The 14,833-nt window shown below is 44.6% G+C and overlaps 1 protein-coding gene across 1 annotated transcript in view; it reads left to right on the top strand.

Moving 5' to 3' along the window:
• The window catches only part of cntln (centlein, centrosomal protein), a 477,268-nt gene that overhangs the window by 159,107 nt on the left and 303,328 nt on the right, over nt 1-14,833 (top strand). Inside the window, exon 11 of the mRNA XM_085991655.1 lies at nt 14,149-14,274. Coding sequence (XP_085847781.1) covers nt 14,149-14,274 — 126 coding nt within the window. The remainder of the gene's footprint in view (nt 1-14,148; nt 14,275-14,833) is intronic.

The following is a 14,833-nucleotide window of genomic DNA, read 5'->3' as shown; positions in this document are numbered from 1 at the left end:
TTCTCTGATTGGTGAAGGAGATTTTAGTTGAATTACCCTAGCTTTTAATGAATGAAACAGAAAGCAAGCTTGAGACCCCTGGTGGGGCGGCTCTTGTTGGGGATCAGATGAAGCAACAATATATTGGCTCAGAATTTGCGGCTGTAATGACGGCGAAACTGTCAGCGCTCGCCATCATTAGTGTGTAAAGCTAGCAGCAGCTTCTGTGCAGTTAAACGCGGAAATCTGGAGGTTGCTTCCAGTGATACCCTGCTCCTCCTGTTGCAGTCTTTGCAGATGCAATCAACCCCGAATCACTAATTTATGCACTATTCTTGCTGTAAAAAACAATGAAAATGTTAACTTGTTCAATCAGGAGTAACTGAGTTTTTAACAGTGTATTAAGTCATCATTACTGCTGAACAACTGGTCTGGCCCTCAAAAACTAATTTTGCAAGTTTGGAGTCTCATTCCCTCAGAGAAACATTAAAAAATTGCATGATTTTTTAAATAAAAATTAATTTTTATCTTTTTTAACGTTTTATGATAATTTAGCTTTTCCTTAATCCCATGTGTATGTTCCAATATTTATTTCATTTCCTGTACAATGATTAAAATGTGAATTATATTTCATGCTTTTACTTCCTGCTTTGCTGTCTGAGAATTCTTCAATCTCAGAGGCTGCTCAGCCTGCTTGCTGCCTGCCCTGAGAGGAAGGGAGATGTGGAGGTTGTGGAATTAAGTTCGTCATGAGGCACTTAACTGGACCAGCCACATAAATACTGTGACTACAAGAGCAGGTCAGAGGCTGGGCATTCTGCGGCACGTGACTCACCTCCTGATCTACAAGGCACAAGTCAGGAGTGTGATGGAATATTCTCCACTTGCGTGGATGAGTGCAGCTCCAACAACACTCGAGAAGCTTGACACCATCCAGGCCAAACCAGCCCGCTTGATTGGCACCCCATCCGCCACCTTAAACATTCACTCCCTCCACCACCGGCGTACCGTGGCTGCAGTGTGTATCATCTACAAGATGCACTGCAGCAACTCTCCAAGGCTTCTTCGATAGCACCTCCCAAACCTGCAACCTCTACCACCTGGAAGGGCAAGGGCAGCAGGCGCATGGGAACACCACCAGTTGCAAGTCCCCCTCCAAATTACACACCATCCTGACTTGGAAGTATATCGCCGTTACTTCATCGTCGCTGGGTCAAAATCCTGGAACTCACTCCCTAACAGCACTGTGGGTGTACCTTCACCAGATGGGCTGCAGCGGTTCAAGAAGACGGCTCACCACCACCTTCTCGAGGGCAACTTGGGATGGGCAATATATGCTGGCCTTGCCAGCAACACCCACATCCCAGGAACAAATAAATCTCACAACCTGAAGAAAGATGCACCCGAGTGAGTTTCTTTAAGCACCAGTCTGGAGCATCAGGAAAGGTACTGAGTGAGGCAGTTGTCTATTAACTTAGATACAGGCCCAATTGTTATGCTTTTTCAGACCATCAATCTAAACTAGACACACTGAGATACAGGACCCGAATCTCAATCAATAACTAGTTGATATTATTAAGATCCCTTTGATCTCAGAAGGGTAAGAAAGTGGAGTATTTTGGGGCTTGCTGCTGATGATGTGCCTTGAATGCTCAATCTCTGCCCACCAAACTCACCAAGGGGATTTCCATTTAGATATATAGGGCCTTGGTGAGACCACACCAGGAGTACTGTGTGCAGTTTTGGTCTCCTTACCTAAGAAAGGATATACTTGCCATAGAGGGAGTGTCGCCAAGGTTCACCAGACTGATTCCAGGGATGGCAGGACTGTCGTATGAGGAGAGATTGGGTCGACTAGGCCTGTATTCACTAGAGTTTAGAAGAATGAGAGGGGATCTCATTGAAATGTATAAAATTCTGACACGGCTAGACAGACTGGGTGCAGGGAGGATATTTCCCCTGGCTGGGGGGGCCTAGAACGAGGGGTCACAGTCTCAGGATATGGGGTAGGACATTTAGGACTGAGAGGAGGAGAAATTTCTTCACTCAGAGGGTGGTGAACCTGTGGAATTCTCTACCACAGAAGGCTGTGGAGGTCAAGTCACTGAATATATTTAAGAAGGAGATAAATAGATTTCCAGATGCAAAAGGCATCAAGGGGTATGGGGAGAGAGCGGGAATATGGTATTGAGATAGAGGATCAGCCATGATCATATTGAATGGGCTCGAAGGGCTGAATGGCCGACTCCTGCTCCTATTTTTCTATGTTTCTGTATTGAAGTGGTCTTGGTGGCCTTTGCTTGTTAAGCATGTGACTGAAGGCTTCAGTACATTAACAAGCCTGCTTAAAGAATTCAGCCCATCATTGTTCTTCAGGGAATACTAGAAGGCATGTACTCGTTAAGAGAGTGCAGACTTCACAGTAGCCATCTTCCTCTGAGAAAAGCGCTTCTAAAAAGTCTTCAAAACAGCTCTTTTTCCACCTATAATATAAACTACACAAGATTTCAAGGAAATTAGTTAATTTTTTTCTCCAAATCTCTGTTGTCTTCATAATTTGCTAAAATGTTAATGTGTACCCCATCTACAACGTGGTGTATACTTCTATTTACAATATTACGGGAAGAATATTGCGGCACTTTACAAGATGCTGTAAAGTGCCATCAGTCTGATATTTGGCATTGGGTACCTGAGCTACATGTGGAGATTGTGAGTGTGTTTGCACTCAAGAAAAGAAAACCAAGAGAGGATGTTAGTAACCTATTCAAGATCCTTAAGGAAATTGACAAGCTTAACAGTGACTTTTTACCATGGACTTGAGAGGGGGCATAGGATGAAGCTCAGAAAAGTTAAATTGAAAGGACAGTTCATACATAACTGTTTTACACAGAGGTGGGTGAATCTTTGGAATGGACTATCAAAGGAAGCATTTGTGGTAAAACTAAGGTCAGAGTCTTGGGATCTTCCATAACTTAATCACGGCCTTGTCCTTTGTAAGAGAGTTTTGGGGGATAAAGTGGAAGAAACCACTGAGCTCAAGCAGAACCAGATCTGTGAAAGTTGGAGTTTCAAGTGAACTTGGAGAAGTGCCACTTGGAACCTTTCCAGGATCTTGCCTTCATAGGATTCACATTGCAGATAGTGCTGGTGTGAATATTCTTGCCAAAAGGACAGGATCATGGAATCCAGAAACAGCTGGTGATATTCTGACTGAAGAACAATGTTACAGCAAAAGTTCTGGACCAGTGGGGTTTTAAAATTAACTTGCTGCATAGTGGGACTTCTTGGGAGCTCACTTAAATTCCACATTTCACAGATATTTAAATTTTATGCTCAGTATGAGGGATGTCTGTGCTGAGGAATGGACCGTACTCTGTCAGGAACCCAGTTTTGGCATCAAGCACATCCTTGTCAGTTATAGCTTAGTGGTAGAGTAAAGCTGCCTCGATTCTGCTCCAACAATGTATCTCCACCGTATCCTCAAAAGAGAGCTCCCAGCTTCACCAATGTTACTGTGATGGATAGGGAGATGTCATATTTCATATGATAAAAAGACTCTATTAATGTCTATGGGATTTTCTCAGTCACTTTAATTTGCTTACTGCTGACTGTGCATAGCCCAGCTAATTGGATGAATTGTCTGAATCCACACTCCTACCGTCTATAGTTCAGATCTAGGTAAATAAAGTCATTGTGAATTTTTTTTCTTCTTTGATAATTTTATTTGAGAGGATATGTAAAATTAGGGCTAGATAGGTATCGCCCTGTTGCCCGGCTAGTGAGGAACGACTCTCAATCCATTCAGATGTTAGAACAGCTAAAACTATTCCTGAGATGAAGACAAAATGAATCGATTGGGGCGCTGTTCATGCATCAGGGTGTGAGAGGCTATGGCAGTGGGCAATCTGCGTTTCAAATCTTACAGATGATTGACAGTCTTATTTAATTTAGCAAGATATCCATTTGATTTCATACGAATTTCCTTTCTCAGTTTTACGTGGGGCGTGAGCTAGATTTACCTTCGGCATGCAGCGTTTTTTAGTGGTTCTCTGCTAGCCAGGCAGTTAGTTGGGTTGGGCAGACACAAAATGCTCCATGAACGCTTTGCGTCGCGGACCCTTAAACTGAACTAACTATTATTTCCAAAATCTATTACGATTTAGAATTTATTACTGTTTTTCAACAGATTCAGTGAATCAACTAACGTTCCGTAATCTAGTGAAATCTCCTGTTTATCTTTTGTACTGTATAATTTTTATTTTTAACAAACCTGAGCCATAGACTATAGCCGAGGACACATAGCCTGATGGAGATTTTATTCTTTCTGCTATGCAGAGAAGTATAACATGACCGGACTTGTGTGACATTTCCAGTGAAGAAATTACTTTAAGGTGGCTGGTCTGTTCGACCTTGGGCCATACTACATTTCCAGATATTGTGCATCTAAGATCAGACTTTGGTTTGTAGGGAGAGAGAGCTCGTTCACGGAGTGCTGCTTGGCACTCAGCACAAAAGTAATATCTGATACAGTCTGAAAACTGTAATTTACACTTTACCATTTCCCACATCAGCATTCTGTGGCTCTGAGTTGGAGTGTTAATTTAATGGGCTCAGTGATGAATTCGAGGCAGTTTTGTATTAAGGGCTCCATAGCCTCTAGAAATTGGACTGAAACCATTCAAACTTATTTCACGTGGAGCCTGTACAGCTAGCAAACTTCCATCCCATAAAACTGAACTGGATTTCAACACTGGTCCAAGAGGTGAAAGGTCAGTGTGTAAACTGATGTGACTCAAAGCTGGAGCCAAAATGAGTGGACACACATACTTGACTTGTGTAGTGGTCCAGGTGGTTAAGATCTGGTGCTAATCCTGCTAGTGTGTTAAATTACTACTAACATTAGGGTTTCCTGGCACAGACTATTGCCATAATAATTCAGATCCAAGTGCAGAGTTTGACAGGTGTAGGGAGCACACTAGTGTTGGGAGCACATAAAACTGCATATGGGAAATTTATAGGGATGGATACAGTAGAGTGACAACAATTCTGAAAGCCTTCAGAAAGGCTCACAAGGCATCTTTTAGCTGTTGCCAAGGCTAAAAGGGCAGGGGATTGAGATGAGGCGGATAAAATTGAAGGGAACGGAAACCCCATATGCATGCATGTCTGCAGGTAAATGATAGAGCACCCCATCCCCTGACGCCCTATTTTGATGTATACTGAAATGACAGTGCCATGAGTTTTTAAAAATTAATTCATGGGACGTGAGCGTCGCTGGCAAGGCCAGCATTTATTGCTCATCCCTAATTTTCCTTGAGAAGGTGGTGGTGAGCCGCCGCCTTGAACCACTGCAGTCCGTTTGGTGAAGGTACTCCCACAATGCTGTTGGGTAGGGAGTTCCAGATTTTGACCCAGGAACGGCAATATATTTCCAAGTCAGGATGGTGTGTGACTTGGAGGGGTTCTTGGAGGTGGTGGTATTCCCATGCACCTGCTGCCCTTGTCCTTCCAGGTGGTAGAGGTCGCAGGTTTGGGAGGTGCTGTCGAAGAAGCCTTGGTGAGTTGCTGCAGTGCATTTTGTGTATGGTACACACTGCAGCCAGGGTACGCCGGTGGTAGAGGGAGTGAATGTTTAAGGTGGTGGATGGAGTGCTGATCAAGCGGGATGCTTTGTCCTGGCTGGTGTCGAGCTTCTTGTGTGTTGTTGGAGCTGCACTCATCCAGGCAAATGGAGAGTAATCCATCACAGTCCTGACTTGTGCCTTGTAGATGGTGGAAAGGCTTTGGGGAATCAGGAGGTGATCAGAATACCCAGCCTCTGACCTCTTATAGCTACAATTGAAAGGAGGTCGGCCTTTTTGCCACGCCGCCTCAATGTCCCCATATACCCATATTGTGGTGTGCCTGGGGGGCGGCAGAAGCAGGCTCGAGGGTGCAGCTGCGTGCTACGGTCACTCTGCGCCAGCCATATGGTGCTGTTAGTAGCCTGTGTCCTTGCCGCAGATGGCACAGCCCTGCATTCCGCTCTCAGCTGATACACACCCTGTCAAGACAGTTACCCACAGTCATTGCCAGGTAGGTGCAACAAAGTTGACTGCAGCTAATCAGTCTCTGGGTAGTGATCACGCTCGCATGCCTTCTTCACGTAGCACCACATAAAGATTGACAGGCTGTAATTGACTGTTTCTGAAGAACCATAGTCCGGTCTTCACATATATCTGTCCCATTGGGCCTGCTGTCACAGGCTATTTTAAGAGCTGCAGCCTGTGTATGCACTAATCGGTTGCCAAAGCAAGTTATGTTCACCTCTGTCTGCACACGCAGGTGCGTGGGCACTGTTGGGCGGGCACAGAATGTGTCTTGTGCAGGCTGACCTGTCTGACGTCCCTTTGTTGGTTCTCCTGTTCTTCCAAGCCGCTCAGATAGTGAGATTTCCTTTGGGAAACCCACAGATGCCAGTAAGGATGCTGGTGCAAACAATTCAAAGCAATTGGCACAAAGACTTATGAGAGAAGTGATAGCTTGAAACTGTTTAGTGGATCTACACTGTACTGCACAGTGCCTAGCAACCCAGGATGGCCCATTTATGTGCGTGTATTTTGGAAGTGGCATAGACCTGGCATAGATACAGAAACAAGTCAGTGGAGGCATTATTCCTTCACTTTTCATCCTCTGTTGGTAAAGATTAGGCCAAGGTGAAAGGAGGAGTGAGCTGAGAATCTGTATAGTACCGAAGGTGGGGATTTGGCTAGGAAGAGAGTGGAGCAAGGGGCAGGAGGTTGGGGAAAGGATGGTTTGGGGGAGCCAGCTGAGCAGATAGCCTTGATTTTCGACGCTAAGAAATCTGGTTGCTTGGCTCACCTGTTAACTTCATCGAGTGAACGAGGAGTGCACAAAAATGAGTAAATGAGATTTTTATTTTCTCAGTTTACAAGTGTTACTGTTTCGACGTGGCTGTTCTCTGTCTCCCTCCAGACCACCACTTTACCTTCTTTTCAGTCCAAAAAAGGTTTTGAAATGTGGAATTTATTGCAGTTGGCGTTGCTTTGCTTTGAAAAGTTTGTGCAGCAGCCGGGAACAATCAGTTGTTACGCTCTGATGATTCAGTGTTGCGCCACTGTGGTTGGCTCGCGGACAAAAATAATTAAAAGATTTTGATTTTCTGACGTGCACTGATATAGATCACAATTTCCAGTGCACTACATTAATACAGCTGAAAGTTATTTTGAGGCCTCTTTTTAAAAAAAAAAAATTGTACCAAATACCATGTACAAAAGTAGTGTAATCTCTCATCACTTTTCTGTTAATGTGCTGTATTATATTTCTACAAAGGTGGTGCTAAATTTGTATTTGCTAGTTTTGGAAGAAAATTTCGAGTTTGAAATTAGCTGATACAACTGCCTTACATTCTCTACCCTATCCACCAATTTTTGAGGTTAATTCCAAGTCACGAATGACTATTTGTTGAGGTACCAATGGGTGGAGTGTGCGTGAGTTGATGAGCAGCAGAACCAGCGGTTCTCCAAGGGACCACTGCAGCTTGCTTCTTTAAAGATTTTTGTGGGGCCAGGAAGAGTGTGAATGGCCCCATAGCTCCATAAAAATATTTTAGCTGGCTGCTGGCCCATCCCTGCTCTTTCTCCCCCCCACCCCCCCCTTCCCCCCACCCCAGTTGATTGCCTCCCTCCCCTTTAGCATTGGGCTTCTGGCTTGGTGCTGCGAGGAACCACCAGATCTGTCCCCCTTGAACCGTCGAGCAGCCTGTGAGCGCTGATTCAGCATTTGCAGATCGCCAGCATTAAACAATTGAGGCCTCTGGCCAAGGACTTGAGGCTGACGTGTGATTACTCTGCCCACCACCCTCCTGAAGTCTGCCCGAACTCTAAATTGTCCCTGGTATTTAGCAATGTGAGCTCTGCTTGAAGGTGTGTCGTGGAACCAGTATCTGTTCTTTTGCTGCAATAATAACATGGCTGATCTCCTACCTCAACTCCACTTTCCTGCACCATCCCCATATCCCTTGATTCCCTTAGTATCCAAAAATCTATTGATCTTTGTCTTGAATATACTCAACGACTGAGCATCCACAGCCCTCTGGGGTAGAGAATTTCCAAAGATTCACAACCCTCTGAGTGAATAAATGTCTCTTCATCTCAGTCCTAAATGGCCGACCCCTTATTTTGAGACTGTGACCTCCCCAGTTCTAGAATCCCCAGCCAGGGGAAACATCCTCCCTGCATCTACCCTGTCAAGCCCTTTAAGAGTTTTATACATTTCAGTGAGATAATCTCTTGTTCTTCTAAACTCTAGGGAACATAGGCCTTCTCTACTCAATATCTCCTCATAGGACAATTCCCTCATCCCAGGAATTAGTATAGTGAACCTTTGTTGCACTCCCTCTAAGGCAAGTATATCCTTCCTTTGGTAAGGAGACCAAAACTGTACACAGTACTCCAGGTGTGGTCTCACTAAAACCTGATATAATTGCAGTAAGACTTCTTTACTCTTATACTCCAAACCCTTTGTAATAAAGGCTTATGTACCATTTGCTTTCCTAATTGCTTTCTCTACCTGCATGTTAACTTTCTGTGATTCATGCACGACAACACCTCGGTCCCTCCTGAATACCAACATTTCCCAGTGTCTCACCATTTAAAAAATAATCTGCTTTTCTATTTTTCCCACCAAAGTGGATAACTTCACATTTCTCCATATTATATTCCATCTGCCACCTTTTTGCTCACTTACTCAACCTGCCTATATCCCTTTGCAGCCTCTTTGCATCCTCCTCACAGCTTACTTTCGCACCAAGCCTTGTATTGTCAGCAAACTTGGATACATTACACTCGGTTCCTTCATCTAAGTCATTAATATGGATTGTAAATAGCTGACCTGTTGTTGTAGAGCAACCTTCCAGCACTGCCTGTGGCATAGAACAAGGTAGCATCCTGTGTCCGCTCGGCAGATTTTGCCTACAGAAACATAGTTACATGCACCTGAAAGGATGCAGTGACTTAGAATTACACAGACTGTACAATACAGAAACAGGCCATTCGGCCCAACTGGTCCATGCAAGTGTTTTGCTCTACATGAGCCTCTTTACACCTCATCTCACCCTATCAGCATAACCTTCTATTCCTTTCTCCCTTGTGTACTTCTCTAGCTTTCCCTTAAATACACCTGTGCTATTCACCTCAACTATTCCTTGTGGTAGCAAGTGCCACAATCTCGCCCCTCTCTGGGTAAAGGTGTTTCTCCTTTGTTCCCTATTGGATTTATTCGTAACTACCTTATATTTATGGCCCCTAGTTCTGGTTTCCCCAACAAGTGGAAACATTTTCTCTACGTCTACCCTATCAAACCCTTTCATAATTTTAAAGAACTCTATCGGGTCACCCCTCAACCTTCTCTTTTTCTAAAGAAAAGAGCCTCAGCCTGTTCAATCTTATTGATAGTTATAACCTCTCAGTTAGTGAGCTTGAGAATGTAGCACTGGTTGAGACAGTGCAACGGTGAAGTGGTTGAAGAGCTGACGTCATGGGTTAGGGGGAGGGAACAGGGGCATCCTGGCCAGATGGCCGACATGGTTTCCATCCATTACCTCCTGTACCTTGAGAAATGCCACACTGCTGGTTCTCTTCAGTAGGAAAGGACAAGATGTTGCTGACCAATGCATCAGTCACCTGTTTGGCGCTTGTGGTCAGCATGTTAGCTGATTCTGGATTGTGAGCCGATTATGGAGAGGGGGAGGGGTGGGCTGCGGAGAGGGCGGGGGCGGGCTGCGGAGAGGGGGGGCGGGCTGTGGCGAGGGGGGGCGGGCTGTGGCGAGGGGGGGCGGGCTGCGGCGAGGGGGGTGCGGGCTGCGGAGAGGGGGGAGCGGGCTGCGGAGAGGAGGGGGCGGGCTGCGGAGAGTGGGGGCGGGCTGCGGAGAGTGGGGGCGGGCTGCGGAGAGTGGGGGCGGGCTGCGGAGAGTGGGGGCGGGCTGCGGAGAGTGGGGGCGGGCTGCGGAAAGAGGGGGTGCGGGCTGCGGAGAGGGGGGTGCGGGCTGCGGAGAGGGGGGTGCGGGCTGCGGAGAGGGGGGGGCGGGCTGCGGAGAGGGGGGTGTGGGCTGCGGAGAGGGAGGCTGACTCTGCCGTGCTATGAGCTGGAGCCAGAAAGGTTGAAAGGGATGGTGACCCGACTTTCACAGGCAGTGCTATCTCTATATTGCAGTTTGGTCTTAGGTATAACATTTCTGCAAATGATTCCCAGGTGGAGTCTGTGGGGACAGTTGCCCTCTATTACTGACAAGTAGGCCTGCTAAGGTCTGGAGATACAGTTGGCAAGCTGCTGCTATGGCTCTAGTAAATAGTTGAATAATAATTCCAAACAATTGTATAAAAAAATCGTCTAACCACAGTGCTAAAAAATGGGGGAGGGGAAGAAGCATAAAAAGTCTGTGCCTTTGCACAAGGAGCTTACCCTAAGCTGAGTCAAAGTAGGCTTTCAAGTCAAATAGCACCATCCTGGTGAAATTGAGCTCAGTACTGATTTAAACTATTTTAAAATAAATCCTGTGCTTTTTGTGAGGCAGAAATTTGCGAGAGCATTTCTGAGCCAACAATCCAGCCAGCTGGAAAATCGTGAGGGGAAGGAATCGGGCTAGAAATGGGCCTAGAGGCTATGGCTCACTCGCCCAATTTCTTAACGATTGTCCATTGATGATGAGGCACACCAGTGAATCTACTCTATGCTGTATAGTCCAGTAACATTATGGAGGCTGAAGCACTCTTCCTGGAATTGTTTTAATATTCTTACCACATTTAGTCATAAAAAACAATCCTGACTTCTGTGAGAAAAAGAAATTTGATTTTCTATTTTCTGACTTGGCTGTTTCTTGAATGATTTTTCAACTTCCCCACAACATTTTTCACCCTGGATCTTTGTAATTATTGCACATTTTTACAGTTTATTTTGGTACAGGAAATGCTACTGCAGTCCTCAAAGGATTCATGAAAGCTTTGCTCAGTGTCTTGTTCTTCTGACTTGTTGTTTGAATACATGTGCATAGTATTTACCATATTTGCAGTGCATTGTAACTAACTTTGTTAGAGCTATAATATTATATTCCGTGGTAATCATGTTATGGCTATTGAGCTCTGTAATGATAGTAGACTCATTGAAAATAATTTACAATAGAACACAGCTTGGATTACCAGACACTCAACATCACTTCTGTAAGGGACTAGCGAGAGCCTTTTTCTGTCTACACAAAGGAGAGACATCTAGCTCTTAAATACTTTAATTGTGAAATAAAGCAGTGTTGTCCAATACGTGAGCCACATGTGGCTAATTGGGAATCCAGATGTGGCTAATTGCATTTTTGATTAGTAAATAAAAAATGGGTAATATAATCTCTCATTGGGCATATGATCTCAGTACTCATATTCACAGTGTATGCATGTGAACTTGAACCTTTTTGTGCATTTGTTGGTAAGATGAAAAGCAGAGTGTGCAAGTGTTTTTTGATCGTTGTGAGTGCTTTACTTCCTTGGTTACTGTTGATAAAATGGTGTGTAACACAGGTGTGGCCTGAACATCATGGAAACACCAACATTGTATGGACAGGGGAGCTGTGATCGTGCTCAACTTGACCAATCGGAATAACCGCTCCAGGCCAGCAGAAGAAAGCAAACCTACCCAATAATGAGCAGTTCCAACAAGGTTGTAGTGGCAACGGGCAAGCAGCGTCCAACCGCATTCTGGATGGCGAGCGGGGGGCGGGTGCGGATGGCACGTGGCGGGTGGGTCTGGATGGCGCGTGGCTGTTGGGTCTGGATGGCGCGTGGGGGGTGGGGTCTGGATGGCGCGTGGATGGTGGGTCTGGATGGCGCGTGGGGGGTGGGTCTGGATGGCGCGTGGGGGGTGGGTCTGGATGGCGCGTGGGGGGTGGGTCTGGATGGCGTGCGGTGGGTGGATCTGGTGAGTCTCGTTGTGCGAGTCAACATTCTCAGCAGTCACTCTGATGAAGTCAAAGTCGCGCTCACAACTGCAGGACAAAAAGCTAGAAGCTGCATTTAAAAAAAAAAAAAAAAAGATTTACAAGGATGGTACCATAAATGCGAGGTTATACCTATCAGGAAGGGATGAACAGGCTGGGGATCATTTTTCTTGAAAAGAGAAGGCTGAGAGGTGACCTAATAAAGATCTATAAAATTATGAATCGTTTTGATAGAGTAGACACAGTGGGAGTGTTTCCACTTGTGGGGAAGAGCAAAACTAGAGGCCATCAATATAAGAATCTCACCAAGAAATCAAATAGGGAATTCAGAAGAAACTTCTTCACCGAGAGAGTGGTGAGAATGGGGGACTCGCTACCACAGGGAGTGGGTAAGACGAATAGTATAGATGCATTTAAGGGGAAGCTAGATAAACATATGAGGGAGAAGGGAATAGAAGGTTATGCTGATAGAGCTAGATGAGCAAGGATGGGAGAAGGCTGGAGTGGAGCATAAACGCCGTGCCGAATGGCCTGTTTCTGTGCTGTATATTCTATGTAATTCTCTATAAATGTGTTGTTTGATAAATTCATGCCAGAAATCCATACTTCAGTGAAATAAAAAAACTGCAAAGTTTCACACTGAATGGTGGGAGATGTTTGTTCAGTAAATTTACACACGCAGTACATTTTACCTGTAAGGTGTTTTCTGCTGAAATGAGTGCATGTGGCTAAAACATTGTTGCTGTAGCCACACCTGCAGCTAATCAGCAATTTCTATTGGACAGCACTGAAATAAAGTATATAGCCATTTATTTATATACAAATATAAAGTGTTTAAAGTCACACAGATTCTTTATTAACTCAAGTTTCTGGGTTACTAATTCTGTCAGAGGGACAGAAAAAGTTTTAAATGTGATATAGTGATGTAAGATTTCTGATATTCAGCAGTGCTGGTAGGACACGCCCTAGTCTGTATTTCTGTGGACATCATTGTTGTATTCATATTTATTTAGTCCTGTTCTCAGGGAGCCAGACCCCCCTCCTTCAGGTGAAAATTTTTCAAAGGGTGGGGGGAATCCATTTCCCCACTTGTTTGCTATAATCCTATCATATCCAAATGTGGACCCTCATAGAGCAATTAGACCAGCCTGTATCTCCTGTTTGTAATGAGGCTTTCTGCATTTCTGTGTCTACAACCCATGAGCCTTCCCTGATGGGAGATCATTATTCTGGAAGAAACAATGTAAATGTAAATGAATATACTCATTAGTGAGTTGCAGAGAAGTCTTTAGTGCTAACATTGTTATAATTCAGTTTGTTACTCCTTTGGTATTCTACAGTATATAGAATTTTTATAATTCATTATTAGTATTCTCCATTGCTCGTACTAGAACTAAAGTTTTATTTATGTCTATTTAAATATGTCTATTTAAAGTGGGTGCAGGAGCAGAGAGACCTGGGGGTGTATGTACACAAATCTTTGAAGGGGGCAGGACAAGTTAAGAAGGCTGTTAAAAAAGCATACGGGATCCCTTGGCTTTATTAATAGAAGAATAGAGTACAAAAGTAAGGAAGTTCTGTTGATGGTTAGGCCTCTGCTGGAGTATTGTGTTCAATTCTGGGTACCACACTTTAGGAAGGATGTCAGGGCCTTGCAGAGGGTGCAGAAGAGATTTACTAGAATGGTACTAAGGATGAAGGACTTCAATTATGTGGAGAAGCTGGGATTGCTCCCATTAGAGTAGAGAAGGCTAAGAGGAGATTTGATAGAGGTATTCAAAATCATGAATGGTTTTGATAGAGTAAATAAGGAGAAACTGTTTCCAATGGCAGAAGGGTAAGTAACCAGAGGACACAGATTTAAGGTGATTGGCAAAAGAACCAGAAGGGACATGAGGAAACAATTTTTTTACATAGCAAGTTGCTGTGATCTGGAATGCACTGCCTGAAAGGGCGGTGGAAGCAGACTCAATAGTAACTTTCAAAATGGAATTGGATAAGTACTTGGAAGGAAACATTTACAGGGCTACGGGAAAGAGCAGGGGAGTGGGACTAATTGGATAGCTCCTTCAAAGAGCCGGCACAGGCACGCTGGGTCGAATGGCCTCCTCCTGTGCTGTATCATTGTATAATTCTATGATTCTATATGATTTCTAACTGTGTCCTTTCCTTTTTACTGTACATTGTAGGATTTGTCTGTGAAGCGTTCCAGATCTCTCTCTCCAAGGAACTGTACTGGAGAAGCTGAGGAACTGATGAAATTAAATAAAACCGAGCAGAAGATTGAAAACCTTGAGAAACTTTTGAAACTTAAGGTAATACACAGTTTTAGGCTAATACTTGATCACTGTCCCCTTGAAAACGTGGCCAGATTGAATCAGTTAAGGTTCAAGTGGTTATCCCATTAATTACAACAATTATATGAAATCAGAATTCCTATCTATCAGGCTTTTTTTTGGAACAATCATAGTGTTTTGTTTCCCATTTTCAGTAGAGTCAACAGCAATGTGTTCCTTAAGGGAAACCTTGACTAATCCATTGCTTAAAAACAATCTGGGCAATTTTATCCGGCCCGATGGGCAGTTGGACTCGCCCAGGTTACTCACCTGTCCTGGGGCCGTGGGAGCTGACTGTTCCTGATTGTAGCCTCCACAACTGAGCCAGGGGGCAATGGCACCACCCCAAAGCCGCAGGGACCTTTTATATATCAGGTCCTGATGGCATCAATGAGACCCGACTGCAATTTTAACTGCAAGCTGCACTGGCTTTCCCGCCAAGGGGGAAGAGAATCCGAGGCTAGAAGAAGTCGGGTTTTGAACTTTTTTTTGTTTCCTTGTGGGGACAGAAGAAGCAGGGAAGATTAGGCCTCCTTGC

Source organism: Somniosus microcephalus, chromosome 1, assembly GCF_052327205.1.
Source record: "Somniosus microcephalus isolate GS21.2 chromosome 1, FLI_Smic_1.0, whole genome shotgun sequence".
Lineage (NCBI taxonomy): Eukaryota > Metazoa > Chordata > Chondrichthyes > Squaliformes > Somniosidae > Somniosus > Somniosus microcephalus.
Note: the sequence above shows the minus strand (reverse complement) of the source record. Positions and strands in the feature narration are given on the sequence as shown.